Source organism: Lemur catta, chromosome 2 (assembly GCF_020740605.2).
Source record: "Lemur catta isolate mLemCat1 chromosome 2, mLemCat1.pri, whole genome shotgun sequence".
NCBI lineage: Eukaryota > Metazoa > Chordata > Mammalia > Primates > Lemuridae > Lemur > Lemur catta.
The window spans coordinates 84,344,911-84,362,751 of NC_059129.1; the positions used below are offsets into that span (position 1 = coordinate 84,344,911).

A 17,841-nucleotide genomic window follows, 5' to 3' on the forward strand; every position below is an offset into this window, starting at 1 on the left:
TTCTGCTTTGGCCTAGTTCATTTTTAAGTTTAAATCTCAAGGTACAATCTTTATTTTTAAATTTCTAATCCTTAGGAAGTAATTATATCCCCCCAAAAGTTATTTAGGATATATTCCCAGAAATGGGTAAATATTTATAGAATGAGGCTGTTAACAGTTCATATCATGAAATGTTCCTGCCAATAAAGAGACATAAGTCATAAAGGTTCTATAATCTCTTTTAAAAAAAAGGGATCCAAATTCCAGTTCCACTTTTACTAGCTAAGAGACCTTGGGAAAGTCATTTTACATGAATGACCTTTAGTTTTCACAGTTGAAATATGGGGAATAATAAGCCTACTAAATAATAAATGAGGGCTCTTGTGAGAATTAAAAAAATATGTCATGATAAGCAGGTAATGAACATTATTTCCTTCTCCCTTTAAAAGGTTTTAGTTTACTTTGGACATAACATCCAACTTATTCATAACCAAGATTTTCTGCCTATCTTAACTATAATAACTCTACTGGGAAAAAAAACTTAGTGATGTACATCAATTTCAAAGCATTTCCTCTGACAAAACAGTTGTGAACTTAGGTAGTAATAACATGCTTACATTCAAATGAACAACACACAAAAAATTCTCCTTCAGAGAATTTTCCTTTAGTTAACCTAAGAACTACTTAAAAATCGTTTATTCTTGTATTATATTTCATCTGCTCCAAAGAAGCTCTGAGAAGTCTAATAAGCATGTAAAATAAAGTGGAGGCATAAAATTATACCAGAAAACCTAAGCTCAAGATAATGATTGTGATTCTCGGCAACCAAGGTACAAAAGGAATCTAACTACATAGCATGCTTTTCCTAGTAACAGATCCAGCAAGTCAGTAGGAACAAAATTTTCGTAAAAGTAATTCTAAGACTAAGTTATCTTATTCACACAAAGACATAAATACCAAAATAGTAATTTCAATAGTAGCTTTACAAAAGGTACAGAAACATTCTTATATGATATCAATTTAAAAAACAAAGAGAAAGGGTTTAGGGGGAATGAAGAGTCTTGTTTAAAGGGTGCAGAGTTTTAGTTATGAAAGATGAACAGAGTTCTGCAGATAGATGGTGTTGATGGTTGTACAACAATGAGAATATACTTAATGCCACTGAACTGTACACTTAAAAATGGTTAAGATGACAAATTTTATATGTATTTTCCCACTATTAAAAAATACTGGGCCGGGCGCAGTGGCTCACGCCTGTAATCCTAGCATTCTGGGAGGCTGAGATGGGTAGATCGCTCGAGGTCAGTAGTTCAAGACCAGCCTGAGCAAGAGTGAGACCCCCGTCTCTACCAAAAATAGAAAGAAATGATTTGGACAGCTAAAAATCTATATAGAAAAAATTAGCCAGGCATGGTGGCGCATGCCTGTAGTCCCAGCTACTGGGGAGGCTGAGGCAGTAGGATCACCTAAGCCCAGGAGTTTGAGGTTGCTGTGAGCTAGGCTGACATCACGGCACTCACTCTAGCCTGGGCAACAGAGCGAGACTCTGTCCCCCCCCCAAAAAAAAAATACCCAAAGAGAAACTCTTCTGGGACAAAGAAGTGAAACGAAGGCTTCTTCATATATTAACTTCCCACAACTGATATCAAATTAAAAAGAAAAGGAAGGAAGGAAAGAAGGTAGATAATAAATAGGTAGGTAGGTGGTTCTCCAGCAGCAAATATATAGGGCAGGCAGAGCCCAAAGTCATAGACTTCAGAAGTGATAGTCAAGGAAAGATATAACAGATTCTAGAGCAGAATGGAACAGCCCTGTTTAGTGAGGCTAACTTGGTGCTCATGTATCAGAAGTCATGGAATTGAATTAACAATCTCATTGATACCCCAAATCTAGAGACAAATTGAATAAATTCCATTATTTTTTTCCTTGTGTGATTGGGAGATGCTGCAGAGCTGTGGGAAAAAAATGAGTAAAATAGAGAAGTGAATTCTGACACTTTCCAAGTTGGAAAGTACCCTAAAAATTCTAGGGTAGCACACTGAGGACCTTCCCAATGGAAAAGCAACACATTCTTCAATTATAGGAAGCAAACCTTGATATGGTTTTGTGTAAGCAGCAAGAATCAGGAGGAATTTTTATAGGAAGAATGAAAAGTATCAGGGCCAGTTAGCAAAAATTTAGTATGTCAAATCAGACAGAGTTCAGGAATAATGTGCACAGGTCACCACAACCTACTGGATAGACAAAAGAGGAATGGGAAGCTCAGTTTTCCAACTACAAAAGTGAGGTGAGCCAAGAACAAATGGGACATGGAGAGTGAAGGAGTCACCCACACAATGTGTGAACAAACAGAAAGTCTGGGCAGAGCTGTCAAGCATGAGTGAGAAGAAAAAGAAGAGGTATTATCCTCTTCTTTTTGAATAGGCAAACAAACCGAAAGAAACAGAGCAAGAGAGAAGAGGGAGGAAGGGAGGTACAGAGCGAAATGGGGCATATACCCAGAAGAACAAAAGTCATTCTTTAACAAAGACACCTGTACCCGAATGTTTATAGCAGCACAATTCACAATTGCAAAGATGTGGAAACAACCCAGGTGCCCATCAATCCACGAATGGATTAGTAAACTGTGGTATATGTATACCATGGAGTACTACTCAGCTATAAGAAATAACGATGATACGACATCTCTTTGGTTCTCCTGGAGAGAGTTGGAACCCATTATATTAAGTGAAGTATCCAAAGAATGGAAAACCAAGCATCACATGCACTCACCAGAAAACTGGTTTCCCTGATCATCACCTAAATGCACATCGGGGAAGGATACCAATTGGATATCAGACTGGGATGGGGGTGGGGGGAGGGGATGGGTGTATGCCTACATGATGAGTGCGTTGCACACCCTCTGGGGAATGGTCATGCTTGAAGGTGCAGACTCGGGGAGGTGGGGGGGGGGAGGGGATGGAGGTATGACTACATGATGAGTGCCAGGCGCACTGTCTGGAGAATGGACACGCTTGGGACTCTGACTCAGGGGGATGGGCGGGACATGGACAATGTATATGACCTGAACTTATGTACCCCCATGATGAGCTGAAATAAAAAAAAAAAAAAAAGAAAGAATGTGGTATACAAGAGATCAAAGAACTCTGCCCAGAAGAATATAACTCAACGAATACAAAGGCATTCTTCACAAATGCTTTGGGATTTGGAACATTTGAGAATGTGAATACAGTAAACAAGACGTAAAAGACAAGATGAAAAAACAAGAAGAGTGAGATTAAAAAAGGAGTCTCAAAATTAAATAAACATCTTTTACCATAAAATAATTAAGAAATACAAAGGAAGAGAAGAGTTGTAATTGAAAATAAAAGTATGACACAGGACTACAATAATCACAGAATGCATATTTTAAAGAACAGAGATTAATAATCAAAGAACAATAAGATTGAAGTCAAAATCATCCAACTTTAGGAAAAATTGATGTCTCTAAAATCCAAAAAGAAGGAAGGCTGGCAAACAAGTAGACAGGAAGAAAGGTAGACTGCTTCTCCAGCAGCAAATATATAAGGATATAGAGACAAAGCCCAAAGCCACAAACTTTGAAAGAGATAGCCAAAAAAAGATACAAAAGATACTGAGGCAGAATGGGGCAGACTTATTTGGTAAGGTTCCTAACTTGGTCTCATTTATCAGAAGCCATAGAGATAAATGAACAGAACCTTAGAATAATAAAAAGTATCTACAGATATCTACTTTGGCTCTCTCAGAAGCAGGGCCTGAGAAAAAGACTTGTGTGCACGCAGTTTATTTGGGACATGGTTCCCGAGGACAGAAATGATAGACTGAGAAGAGTGAGAGGGAAGGAGGAAAAGTTAATATATATGCCACCAAGGCCACTGAATAGAGGCAATGGGGGCTTAATTTCCATGGTACCTCCTAAGAAGCATACACAATGTCTACCAAAATTCTCTATCCAAAAGAACTCCACCACACCAGAGCTAAGTATGTGCTGGGACTAGCAAGCTTCAGACAAGATGAGGTGCTGTTAGCAATAGGTGAATGGAAGCACACAGGAACTGTTCTCACAAGTGGCAGGTGAATTCAGGGGTGTGAACAAGATGATGGGAGACAGAACACATTCAATAAAAGGAAAAACTTCCATGAAATAAAGAACCAAATTTAGATTGTGGTACATTACTGTAATGGCATACCATGCAGCAGTAAAATCAAAGAACTAGGCCTCCATGCATCACTATAGATAAATCTCTTTAAAAAATTGAGCCAAACAAAAAACCCAAGCTGCAGAGACATAATTACAGTCTGATACTATTTATGTAAAATTTAATAACTTGCAAAATAGTATTTAGGGATATATTCATAGGTAGTGAGTAACATGCACAAGCATCACAAACACAAATTTCAAGACAGACATTACCTCTTCAGGGATGGGTATCCTGGGGAATTTAATAGTATTTTTCAAGGTGAGTGGTGGGTACATATATATTAACTATATTCTTCCCTATGATTAATTAGTTCAATAAAAAAAGACAATTACAGATCAAAATAAATTATGTCAGGAAAATACACAGAAAATTCAACACTGAGATACAACCTGGTTAAGTTACTAAATTTCAAAAATAAAGCACCCAATCAAGAAAACTCCATGGGAAATGAAATAAACGTACTTCACTGTGTAGCTACGTACTTCACTGTGTAGCTATGTTACCTAATCACAAAGATCACGATCTGGTTCAAGTAGATAATTTAGTAATGATATTACATATGAATAGATTCATCTAATAGAGAAGTTGCAAACTGGTATACCTGTTCACCTGCTCAGTTGTTTTTTAATTTGAATTAGTTGCCAACATATAAAAATTTTATGACAACATTGGGATTGTTCTGTGCATTTGCATCTATGGTACCAGAAGAGAAAATTCAAAGTCAAAACTAAACAATGTTATTCTTTTATTTCTAAAAATAAAAGCAAAAAAAGACTTTGACATTATTTCTAGATCTATTTTGACACTATTCCAAATATGCTAATTTTCTAATGATTAAACTTCCTTCTGACACTTCTAGGATTATTTTATCAGAGAAGTCAAGATTTCTTAAAAGAAAAAAGCAAAGTTAAAAAAAAATAAAGTACCATGAGCCCTTCTTAAAAAAATCTATATAAAAAGAAATCCAATTAATCCATATATCAGGAAAAAGATAGGTGATAAGCTTTTTATCCAATTCAATATAAAATGAGGAGACAAGTTGTACAGATATGGTTAATAAACAGACTATAAATCCTACATACTGAGTGAGAAAGTTAACCCAACACAAACTGGTAAAGATAGAGGAAAGTTATACATCTAATGTTCTCAGCTCTCAAGGCACAGGTTGATATCGTCTAAATTTGAAACATCAAGTTTTTTTTAAAAAACCCTCCAAACTAATTGTTTTTTACAGTCTCTTTTCTTATCTGTAAAGACCTCATTTAGGAAATACATCAATAATTCTTTGAATTGTACTCTGGTTTCTCTTTTGTTGAATTCAAACAAAACTATACTTAATATTTTTTATTTAAAACAGCATTCTGGTAATGGGTACACAAGGAATCATAACACCATTATACTTTTAGTTTGTTGGACATTTTACATTATAAAACTGAAAAAAAATCATTACAACACAGCCCAGTTCTTATAGAAAGTGTATCTATCTAGACATCATTCCTATCTTCCTTCATTTTTTCTGCCTTTCTGTATACAAATATATCTAAGAATAAAAGTCAATCAATGTTAACAACAGTGATTATTTATGGGGGAGTTTTTAAAAAATTCTTTGCACCTGTTTGTATTATTTAATTCTTTACAATGAGCAGGCATTATTTTGCTAAAATGAGAACTTTTTCCTTCCCAAACCACAACTTTATAAAAGTACTTTTAGGGAATTCCTACTGAAAATTAAGCAATATGGCTCAGATATGTATGCTTTTTGCTTATGTAACTTCACATAGGGCCAAACCATTCACCTAGGGTAATGGATGATAAGTTCCCCACACCAGAAAGTCTCGAGTAGAGGTAGTGGGAAAGGGGGGGATTCAAAATACCTTGCCCTCAGAGATTCTAATATAACATAGTAATGGCTAGTATTTATTGAATGCATATAACATACCAAATACTAAGCATATTCTTTTTTTTTTTTTTTGAGACAGAGTCTCACTCTGTTGCCCGGGCTAGAGTGCCGTGGCGTCAGCTTAGCTCACAGCAACCTCAGACTCCTGGGCTCAGGCAATCCTCCTGCCTCAGCCTCCCAAGTAGCTGGGACTACAGGCATGCGCCACCATGCCTGGCTAATTTTTCTACATGTATTTTTAGCTGTCCGTATAATTTGTTTCTATTTTTAGTAGAGACAGGGTCTCGCTCTTGCTCAGGCTGGTCTCGAACTCCTGAGCTCAAACAATCTGCCCGCCTCGGCCTCCCAGAGTGCTAGGATTACAGGCGTGAGCCACCACGCCCGGCCAACACTAAGCATATTCTAAGCACTCTACCTGTATTAATGCATTGAATCCTAGACAAATCCATAAAATGGCTAAATAATTTTACAGATGAGGTACAGGGAACTTACCAGGGAATCTATCAGATGAGAAACTGGATTTAAACCAGAGTCTGCCATGGTCAACGTTCTTAATCACTACACCAGTGGTTCTCACACTTTGCTGCACGTTGGAAAGACTCTGGGGATCTTTAGAAAGACGCTGATTCCCACGTGCAAATATTATGATTTAATTAGTACAAGCTGGGCATCAGGATGTTAAAGAGTTCCCCAGCTGATTCTAACACTGCATTATACCATTCTGCCTCCAGGTTGCCCTTGGATAGCAGTTAGCAAGCCTGGATGAACATCAGAATCATCTGATGATTTTTATAACTTTAAGGCCCCTGTCCCATCCCAGGCCAATAGGCCTGGGCTTAAGTATTTTTAAATGCTTCTCAGGTGGTTCCAGTCTGCAGACAAGGCTTAAGAACCATGGCTTAGGGAGACTGCAGTAGCCTCCTACTTTAACAATGCTCAGACTAGTGAGTATTTTTAATTAGTGGTATATCTTTCTCTCAAATAGGTGGGGTTAAAAAAAAAAAAAGAAAAAAGAAAAAAATTGAGAACCATTTCAAGTGGTCAAATGTTAGTGACCATGGTTTTTAATTCACCTACATTCTCATAGGTTCAGAATTATTCTGGAAATAATACAACTTTCTTCAACTATCTCAGAGGTTGGATTTAGAGCTTTCTCAGATAGGAATGTGGTCTATAGGTCTCCTTAGCTTCAAGGTTTCTTTCCTTTTTCCCCTTCAGATAAAGCTGTTTCTCCTGGCATTGGGCTTCATCTAAGACTAGCTAAGGTATAGAAGGTACTATTTACAACTACTTGAGGCCTCAAACTGATGAAAGAAAAAGTTTTACAAAATATGCTACAAAGTTAATGAAAACAAAATAATAAAAGGAGACTACAACAGTAAGCCTGAAAATTTTAACAGAGAAAATAAAATCAACAAAATATTAGCCACAGTCCTTAAGAAATAAACTAAATAATACAATTGAATGAGGAATAAATCTGAGGTTGAAAGCAGGGAGCACTTCTTAAGACAGTATCAAAAGTGAAAATCCACAGCTGCCAGATCTGGTTTGGGAACCTAAGACCAGAGATTCTAAATACATAATATAAGAATGGCTAATATGTGTTGTGTGCTTACAGTGCACCAAGCACAATTCTAAGCCTTAGATTTGGAAACCTAATATCAGAGATTCTATTGTAATAGAATCTTTGGCTCCCAGAACATCTACTATGAAAGCACATTAACTAATTAGCTTGCAGCAGTCCTCAACCATTTGCTTCCCTGGCACATAGGCAAACACGATTTCTACCCCTAGTACCCACACACTGAGCACAAAGCCAAAAAATATCCTGTCAGTCTGGCTCTAGACCAGTGTTAAATTCAGTTAAGAGCTAAAGTTGCCAGGCAAGATCAAAATCTGTGGTAACTGCATAAAAATCCTAGTTTTGCTAATGAAAAAGAAATCCATATGGTTTTGCAACCAACCATAGGTGGCAAAACTGGTATCTTCTTATGAAAATTAGCTCTGTATTTTTATCCATATAACACAGTCCACAGACTATGAGTCTTAAAATTCTTAAAAGGTTACCAATCACTCTTCCAGATATTAAATTACTTAAACTGTCAATTACCCCTGGTTATTTCTCACTTCTAACTCTGTAATACTACCCAGGTCAGGCTCTGTAGGTTTGCAACCAAGAGCCAATGCAGAAACCTTCCACATTTACAGAAACTATCCTCAGGAACAGGTCTGGATAAACTCCAAGACACAAAAAAAGAAGCAAACAAGGTAACAATTGAAACTTCAGGGTTCAGAAGAGAAATTCCCAAATGATTTGGAGGGCAAGTTACTACTAATTATCTGTAATAAAAGAAATTTAGCATGGCTCTATGTACAACTTGTGGTTTTAGGCAGAATTGAATGAGGTGGGTCTGTGAGAATTAAGTAAGCAGCAAAGCATAGTATACACTGAGATAATTCAGTCAACCCTGTTGTATCCTTTAATGTAGATGAGTATCTTTCCAACATAAATATTTTACCTTAGGACTAATGACAACAATTGGTCAACAAGTTTAATTGCTTTTTGAGGCCACATCTGAAATTTAATGATAAAACTCATCCGCAGAGTGAAGGGGCCCTGCCTTCCTAGTCACTGTTAGCAGTGTATCTCCTCTATCAAGTTATGTGGACATAAGTTAAGGCGAACTTAAGGCCACTTACGTACCAGTTACATGACAACTAAATGCAATTCATGATCCTATACTGGAAAGAAAAATCAACAAACTGGAATACAGACTGCAGATTAAAGTACTATATCAACGTTATGTGAATCTAGTTAACTGTACTGTGGATAAGATAAGCCTGTTCTTAGGAAATAAATGATTATGTATTAAGAGGTAAAGGAACTTGATATCTGAAACCTACTTTCAAATGATACACGAAAAAAATTATGTTGATAGATATATAGAAAATGATGATTTGATGGCAAAATGTTAATATTAATAATTGGTGAATCTGGATAAAGGGGATATGGAGTTCTTTGTTCTATTTTCACAACTTTTTTGTAAGTTTGAAATTATTTCACAATTATTAATAAAAGTAAAAATAAATAAATAAAATGAACTAGCTAAATTTAAACTTTAATGCAGAAACAGAAATGGAAAGGAAGAAAGAAAGGAAAACAAATCTGTACTCTGTTGCTGTTTCTGAGTCAGACATAGTGCTGGCTATTTTACAAATGTTATTCTGTAGAATAAAAAGAATTCTGGATTTCAAGCAAACAGCTGGGTTAGTATTTCTTTTTTTTTTTTTTTAATTTCAGCATATTACGGGCATACAATAGTATTTCAACTCTATGATTTCACATTTATGTGACCTTAGGTTATTTCTTTCATCTTCCTGAATCTCAGTGTCCTTCTCTGTAAAATAAAGATAATATGAATATCCTGGTATGATTGAGAAGATTAAATGAGATGAAAATATCAAGTATCATATACCATATGTGCACATCACTAAGCATAGCAAACCATTGTGCTTAGTGTAGAGACACAAATCTTCATGGGACTCACGTTTCTGCACGTCTTGTAAATAAGGCACAAACTGCCTTGTTCTGGACTGTCTTTTCAAGGATATTTGTATAGCAAACTTATTTGTAAAACAGAAATACTCCCTCACACCAGAGCAAAGGTCAGGCATGCTTACTGCTCATTATAAAAGACTCAGGTTTCTCTCTGGTAACACGGCACACTGCTTATGGAAGTATCATCTGACCCTGTTCACATTGTGCTATGGGAAAAAGAGGGGCTTGGGGAACTGACACAAAAAATTGTTGATACTCTGGTATCAATTACTGCTAATGCTATGAATAAAAAAATCCTTTTCTTTCACTGCAAGGTCTTATGTTTTCTGCCACCATCCATGGAACTGTGGTAGGCTAACTGGAAGAGTAAAATCACAGACCCTTCACATTCTTGACACTGCACTTTCTGTTAACCTCACCTCATTAGATTTTTTAGTAGCCCTGTAAAGTTAAGCAAAACACTACATGGTATAAGTGAAGTATCCCATAAATAGCAGTTATTATTATCTTCATCATTATCATTATTAATCCTTGCAACAGTCCTGTAAACTTTGAATCAATACCATCATCTTACACCTGACAGATTAGTTAACTTGTCAAGAGTTAGTCACACAAATGGTGGGGCTGGACCTTTAATCCATCCCACTATTACCGTGTTATCTTATAGCTTTAAAATTATAATCTCATTCAGTGAAACTGTAAATTTTATATGACATCACATTCAGGCACTCATTTTTCAAATATGTATTAAATGCCTTCTATGTTCTAGGCACTTTGCTGGTGCTGGGGAAATAACACTGGATAAGACATGTTCTCTGTTTTCATGAAGCTTACAGAGGAAACATACACGAAAACTAGACAAAACAACAAAATAATTACTAACTCTTACAACTGTCATGACACAAGCAAAAAAGGGACTGAGATAGAGAACTGGAGGACAAACTTTTCAAATTGTAGTTTGGCAGTGAGAAATAAATTCATGAGTCTCAACCACCAGTTTTTGAAAAATGAAGTAGCTCAGAACAGAAAAGGACATAAACACATTATGTATTGTTTTGTGAAACTTTCTTCTTGCATAAAGGGTCATGGTATAAAATGCATTTCTTTTAAGCACAGGGAATAATCTATGCAATGAGAATGCAATGGGAATGGAAAGACCTTGCTATGTTAGAAAAACAGAAAATAACATTGTGGTTAGAACCCTATAGAAAGGATAGAGTGGCATGAATTGAGGTTGGAGAAAGAAGCTCAGGTTCTCGCAGAGACTCTGTGCAATGTAAAAAGTTAAGTGATAAAATTTGACTTACATTTTAGAAGTCACTTTTCTTGATAAATAGAGAATGGATTGGAAGGAGGGCAAGAATAGGTGATAATGGTGGCTTGGTTCGCAATAGAGAAAGGGAGGGCAGCAGCAGTGGAAAAGAGTGGATGAATTCGAGATATCATTTTGAAGATAAAATCAATAGGACCTGCTGAAATAAGGCATCAGAGGCATACTCTACATTTAAATCATACCCAAATATTGTGGTTCCATGAACACACCATGCTTTCCAGATGTGTCTATGTACATGCTCCTCTTAGCATACGGTACTGCCTCAAACTCTCACCCTATTTATGTCGCACACTCTTACCCATACTGCCTTCAAGACTGAGCCTCAACATCAACTTTTCCACAAAGTCTTCTCTGACCCTTAGGAGCTTTCTTCTCTACGTTCCCTTAGCACCTTGCACATGCTTCTAATGTAGTGGTTACAGACTGCATTGTAATAACCTGTTTATAACTGTTTCCCAAGCTGTCTGGAGCCATTCCAGAGCAGAAACCATTTTCTTATTCACTTTTAACTTTGGGCCTAACGACAGTGCTTAGAAAACTGTAGACTCATTAATCAAAGTTTGCTAAATGCACATGACATTGCATGTAATACATTCCTTCATTCCTAAACTAGTAAAGGGATCTTCAATACTTAGCAAAAGTATTAAGTACAGGTTAAGTATCCCTTATCCAAAATGCCTGGCACCAGAAGTTTTTTGAATTTCAGATTTTAGAATATTTGGATTATATTCACTCATTGAGTATCCCTAACGTGAAAATCTGAAATGCTCCAACTAGCATTTCCTTTGAGTGTCATGTCAGCACCCAAAAAGTTTCAAATTTTGGAGCATTTCGGATTTCAGATTTTTGGATTAGGGATGTTCAACCTGTGTTGTACATGTTTTTATTTATCTTCAAGTTTTGGATCATTCCTCAATGACTCCATATTCAGAGAAATATGTAACTGCATAATTTACATTGCCATATAAATCCATTAGATTCTGTTTAATGATCAGATTGTACTTCTTGCCTTCACAAACCAAACAGCATAGTGTATAGGAAAGATCTGAATTTGATGTTAGATCTCTGTTCATAAATCACCTATACAATTTATTGACTATGGCTTTAGGTAGGTTATTTAATCTCTCCGATCTCAGTTTGCTCATTTGTATAATAATTTAATACTTTTCTATCACAGGGTTGCCATTGGGCTTAAATGAGAATGTAAAGTAACTACCACAAATAAAAACTCAATAAATGTTAGTTCCTATTTCTCCAACCTGCTTTCTTTACAAGGAAGAATATAATCTTTGCAAAACTAAACACAATATAATTCTCATCACCACGTTATCTTGACCTAAGGGCTGAGAGCAGAAACCATCTACCCCCACACCCAGTTTGGATACTGTGGTCCAAAACTACCTACCCCAATATAATTTACTGTCTACATAAACATGACTTTATTATTACTTTGTCTTCATTAGCATAACTTTACTATTCTAGAAAACTCCTGCCCATAAAAATAACTGGATTGTTCATTATAGGAACCTCCTGAAAAATCTATCAGGTCAATAGAAAGCATCAAGAGTTTATGCCTTAAGATTCATTATTTGCTCTTTCTGCCAATCTTAAACTGCTATATCAAGATCAGTGTCCAATCCCAATCAGCCATCCCCCCCCCAGCAAGCCCCTCCAACCCTCTGCTACTGAAAAAGCGGCCTTAAACCGTGCTTCAAATTATCAATAAAATCTCACCTTGCTTTCCCAGTTTGAGACACTACCAAAGCTCTACTGTGGTGGTGGTCTTCCTTACTCTAGCAAGCAACAAACTCAGCTTTGTCTTATCTAAAGGTCGTGTTGGTGATGCATGTGAAATTACCAATGGAAAGGGCAGAACATCGGTAACCATAAAGACAAGGCAGAGGGATTTCCCCACAAATGTCTAGAAACACTACAAAAATGAGCTAAGTTAAATTATATACCAGGCAAAATATGTCCATTAATATGTCCATTAATAAAAAGGAAATGGTTTATCAAGGAAAGTTTCCTTGCAAAATTCTACAAGTGGCCAAGAAGTCTTAAAAATTCTTTTTGACGAATCTCAGGTTTGTATTACTATTTTTTATGCCTTTTCTCGTTACAGCGCTGTTCAAATATAACTCTGAACCAAGAAAAACTGGGTCTCAGATATGTCATGTATCTTTGGGAGTTACCAAAAATAATTCTAGGATAGGCTGCCAAAACGACTGCAAGAGAAATACCAGCTTTTAAATTAGATCCCTTCGAATGGCAATTCAGATCCATCATCAACTTCACTAAGTGAAATGAACATTAATTTCTACAGGGTCTAATCATGGCCTAATGACTTTCAACCCAGGTAAAGTATACAAACTGTGTGGTGGGAAGGAGTGACGGAAACAAATGCCTTTCAAGGTTTACTCCGACCCTCCACAGGTTTGCCTCAGGAGCTTGAGCAGCTCCAGAGAAGGGGCACGAGCTGGCGGAAGCAAACGGAATTCCATAGAACCTGCTATCCCTTTGACTAAGGACTGGCCCACAGCGGTGAAAGTGCTTTGGGGTCCATGGCTCCGGGGGGCCCCTCCTTCTGCCCGTTCCGGTGTCCGTACCTGGCAGGCGATGGACCTGCGAAACCCGCACGCCATGACTGGCTCTAGGAAGAGCGCCACAGTCCCGCCCCGCCTCCACCCGCCGGAAGCCCGCCCCGGAGGGGGATGCCAACCAATCAAGGGCCCGCGTGTCTCGCCACTAACCTCTGCCCTGCTGCCGCGAGGGCGCGCGGGAAATCCCGAGTACATCTGGCATTCGTGGGGACGCTAAGACTATGGCCACCTCTTCGGTGTCCAAGGTACGTGGGGGCGGGTGCACAGTGGGGCTCTGCCGCTGCCTCATTCCTCTTTGAAGAAGGGATGAAACGGAGCTTACGTAGGTCCCAGCTCCCTGGCTTGAAAAGAGGGAGAGGCAAACCGAGCTAAGGCGTCCTTGCCCCAGGTCCAGTTGAGGCCAGCTGTGCTTAGGGAGCGAGGATGCGGATAGGAATATTTTTAAGTTCTGGTTGGTGGAGATCGGATACCCCCAGGATGTGCCCCGGTGTCGGTTCCTGTTTTCGACTCATAAAAACGTACTGTGCGGCAAGCACTCCGTTAGGTACCGAGATACAGTGGTAAACAAAGTAGACTTAGATTCTGTACTCAAGAGAGACATTAAACACACACACTGATGATCACAAATTGTCGTGTTAGCAAGGAAAAAAAGTTTTAAGTGGGAAAAACCTAATAGAAATTGCCAGGGGTCAGCGAAGGCTTTTTGGAAAAGGTGACATTTTGGCTGAGACCTGAAAAATGACTAGAAGTTAGGCAAAGGATTGGGGGAAGGAGGGCAGAGAGAACGACATGTTCTTTGGCCCAGAAAATAGAAATAAAATGGCCCATTAAAGGAATTGAATAATCGGAGAGTAGAGAAAGAGCGGGAACGTTATGAGAATGAAAAAGTAATGCAGCTGTGAGTGTGGAAAGGCAAGGATTTGCAAGACATAGTGTACTTGGTACGATGATAAATCCTTGGTCTGCATTGTCCAATATGGTAGCCGCTAGCCACATGTGGCTATTAAATTTGAATTAAAATTAAGTAAGATTAAGTAAAATTAATAACATTCCTTAGTCTCACTAGCCACATTACAAGTGCTCAATCACCACATGTGGCCATAGCTGCCAATTAGTGCAGATACGTGACATTTCTATCATTACAGAACGTTCGATCAGCGCTGCTCTGGACTATGTAAAGTAAAATTTTTAGTTCTATTGTAAGTGTAACAGGAAGCTCCTAAGGTTAAGCTATCTAATGAAGCTGAAAATGAAGGTGAAGAAGCTGCAAAGACATTTTCCCCTATATTAAAACAGTGGATTAAAGGATCTGATTTTTGATTTTGATTAAAATGGTCTATGAGAAGTATGCTTTCCAAAAGTACACCTCAAGGAGAGAGTACGAGCCTTAGGGTTTATGGTTACAAAGGATTGGCTCTGATGCTAGGTGCAAGTGCTAGAAGAGATTTCACTGTACTAGTATTTTTAAAGATTAGTGTTGTTTTTGTTTTTAGGTTTTAAGTGGTCTATCCCTGAATCCTGTTTGTTGCAAAAGCACCTCTTATTTTTGTGTATCTTGCAGAAAGTAAGATTTTTTCAGGAAAGCATTTTTGGCATTTATAACAAATGTTTGTATTGGGATGATTATGAAGTGGACCTTACATAAATAAGAACCTTTAAGGACTATTTCAGGAATTCATGGAACTGCTAGCTTTTTTTTTAAAAGCTATCTAAACATTTTTGCTTTCTTTTCTCATGATATTTTCTAGCCTTTGGCCCTTCTCCTAGACTTCTTCGTCCATGTCAAACACCATCATTTGACTAGCAGTTCAAAGTGGCTAACCATATCGTTACCAGTGCCTTACATTAGAATACATTCTGGGCATTCTTCGTATTTTACTCCTTTGAAGCTCCTTTTCCTTTACTGAATTGCAGGTGGATGTGGAAAGGAGGCAATGACAAGCTTATGATTACACGTACTTTTTCTAAATATTCATGTGTATGTCACATAGTTCCACTAGTTGCATATGTAAGAATATAAGGCATAGTTCTTAATTTGGAAACTGTAACCTAAATAGCCACTTTGTATTTGCACAGCTGTCTTTAACAATATCCTGAGATGAGTTTTCCTAGGTCTATTTCTTTAATTCTTTCTTTCATTTTCCATAGAAATGGAAATCTTTAAGAAGCTATCTATGTGTTATGACTTTAGGATTGGTAGAATAGACTAGTACCAGTAACTTGGGCTTTGTACCACTAGTGAAATAATAATGTAAAACTACCAGGAAAATTACTTGGCAAACATTCATTCTTTCCATATACTGATTGACTAACGTATATGTTAGCACTATCCTAAACACTGGGGAAACAATCATAAATAAAACAGAATCTGTGCTCTGAAGGTGCTTACAATCTCCTTGGGGAGACAGACCCATAAATAACTATGATGCACAAAGAAATTGATTTAAAACAATGCAAAATAACGATGTGCAAATACTATGACATCTCAGGGAAAGGAGCATTTCTGGCTAGAGAATCAGGGAAGGTTTCCCAGAGGAGATAAGTTTTGAGTCATACTTTAATGGATAAATGTATAAGAGTTTATCAGGAGAAGAAAGGTGTAGGGTGAAAACAGTGGCCCGAATTGTCTGTTTCTTGTCAAGGTTATAGATACTTTAATTAAATAATTTTTGGGTAGGGAGAGCATCCCTATTTTCTACTTTCTTGATCTTCATCTTAGTGTATAGTATTAATTCCTCTAAATTTTATTGTAAGGTTTTTTGGATTGGCTGGCACCAGAGAAAGAAAGACGAGCAGAGTTGAAAGGGATAAGTAAAGAGGCTTTATTGGGGCACTCCTGGGTGAGGGTAACGGGTCGCAAGAGAGGGGGGCCCGGGCGAGATTCTCGGGTCCCGGAAGAGAGACCCGAGAAGTCGTGCCGCCCAGAAATCTGAGTGGGTGTATATATGGTTTTAGGGCTGGGGGTAGGGGTTTCTTTGGCAGGAAGATTTGTGGTGGGGAGAGCAAGGAATTGTCCCTTGCGGTTTTAGGGCGGGTATTGAGAAATAGGAGGGGCCGGTGGTATGTGTGGACTCTAGGAACCAAGACTCTTATCAGGGTAACCATCCAGGTGTGGTTGTCCTTTAACTTAGCTGAGCCTTGCAGGCATTGTCCTTGGCAAGTCACCTGGGCTTCTTCTTTTTCCATTAGGGAGGGGAGAGGTGCCTGCCACCAGCCTTACATTTATAATAATGGAAACTTTCTGGGTTTAAATTTCATCACTTTTTGTTTTCTTTATCTGCCTCCTAGATCAGATCCTATGGGAGGGAGGGGAAAGAAATGGATAGTCCCTTTGTTGTTTTAGAATTTTCCTTCTATAATTCAAAGAGAAGTGATTCTTAAAACTTGAAAGAAACATATACCCTCCCCCTTTAAAAAAAAATCTGCTTATCTATAAAATACTTGGTTAATCAGATTTGTCTCCTCCTTGGAAACTTTATGCCTTTTGTCTTTCTTTCATAGGGCTGCTTTGTTTTTAAACCAAACTTCAAGAGGAGAAAGATCTCTGTGCCAATAGGTAAGTTGTCTTAATATCAAATTTGTTAGTCATCCCCCCCATGTTGTCTTTAACTTTAAACTAATCCTAATTGAATTTAGTAATTTTTTTGTCTAATCTTAGCTTACTCGCTGTGTTGATGTAGCAGTTATGTTCCAAGGCATTGGTCAGAGGGATAAGAGTTCTAATCCAAATGTACTATCAAAAGACAAATTGGAAAGTAAATTTCCTTCCAAGGATGTGTTGCCATTATTTAAAGAAGAGTGTCTTTTTCATGACTTCTCTGTCATTGTTTCTTTATCTACAACTTTAGAAATGAAAATGAAAGTCAATTTCTATTAGAAAAGTATTTTGATCCTTGAATGAGTAATCAAAACAATTACAAAAGCTGATTGGCCATCTGGATTTCTAATAATGAGGGAAATAAAATGATAATTGATTATACAGAAAAACTAAAAAAGAAAAAGACTAAAAATTTGTGTATATTTTCTAAGGAAAATTGTATAAAAATTATTTCTAATTCAAATATACAGTATTTATGGGAGACTTAAATATGCTTACATTTGGTATGGTATTCCATTTTATGAATAAACTTGACAAGGTAAGTTAAAGAAAAAAATCATCTGTATGGAACATACAGTAATGGGCTTAGTAACTACATGTGTGTTAAATAGATATTACACATTCTAATTGAGGGGTAAGTGCCATGCAA

General features: G+C 37.4%; 2 protein-coding genes across 5 annotated transcripts in view; one reads left to right on the plus strand and one right to left on the minus strand.

The window, feature by feature from the left end:
* The window catches only part of RARS2 (arginyl-tRNA synthetase 2, mitochondrial), a 68,628-nt gene extending 54,961 nt beyond the window's left edge, over window positions 1-13,667 (minus strand). Inside the window, exon 1 of one of the 3 annotated variants that reach the window (XM_045543999.1) lies at window positions 13,601-13,667. In XM_045543999.1, the coding sequence (XP_045399955.1) occupies window positions 13,601-13,636 (36 nt within the window). In that variant the 5' untranslated portion in view covers window positions 13,637-13,667. Of the gene's footprint in view, window positions 1-12,728; window positions 12,776-13,500; window positions 13,547-13,600 lie in introns of those variants that run through there. The other 2 variants (XM_045544001.1, XM_045544000.1) reach the window with 2 other exon arrangements.
* Window positions 13,666-17,841, plus strand: part of ORC3 (origin recognition complex subunit 3) — a 63,252-nt gene continuing 59,076 nt past the window's right edge. For both annotated transcript variants that reach the window (XM_045543997.1, XM_045543998.1), the window contains exons 1-2: window positions 13,666-13,839; window positions 17,096-17,150. In XM_045543997.1, the coding sequence (XP_045399953.1) occupies window positions 13,816-13,839; window positions 17,096-17,150 (79 nt within the window). In that variant the 5' untranslated portion in view covers window positions 13,666-13,815. The remainder of the gene's footprint in view (window positions 13,840-17,095; window positions 17,151-17,841) is intronic.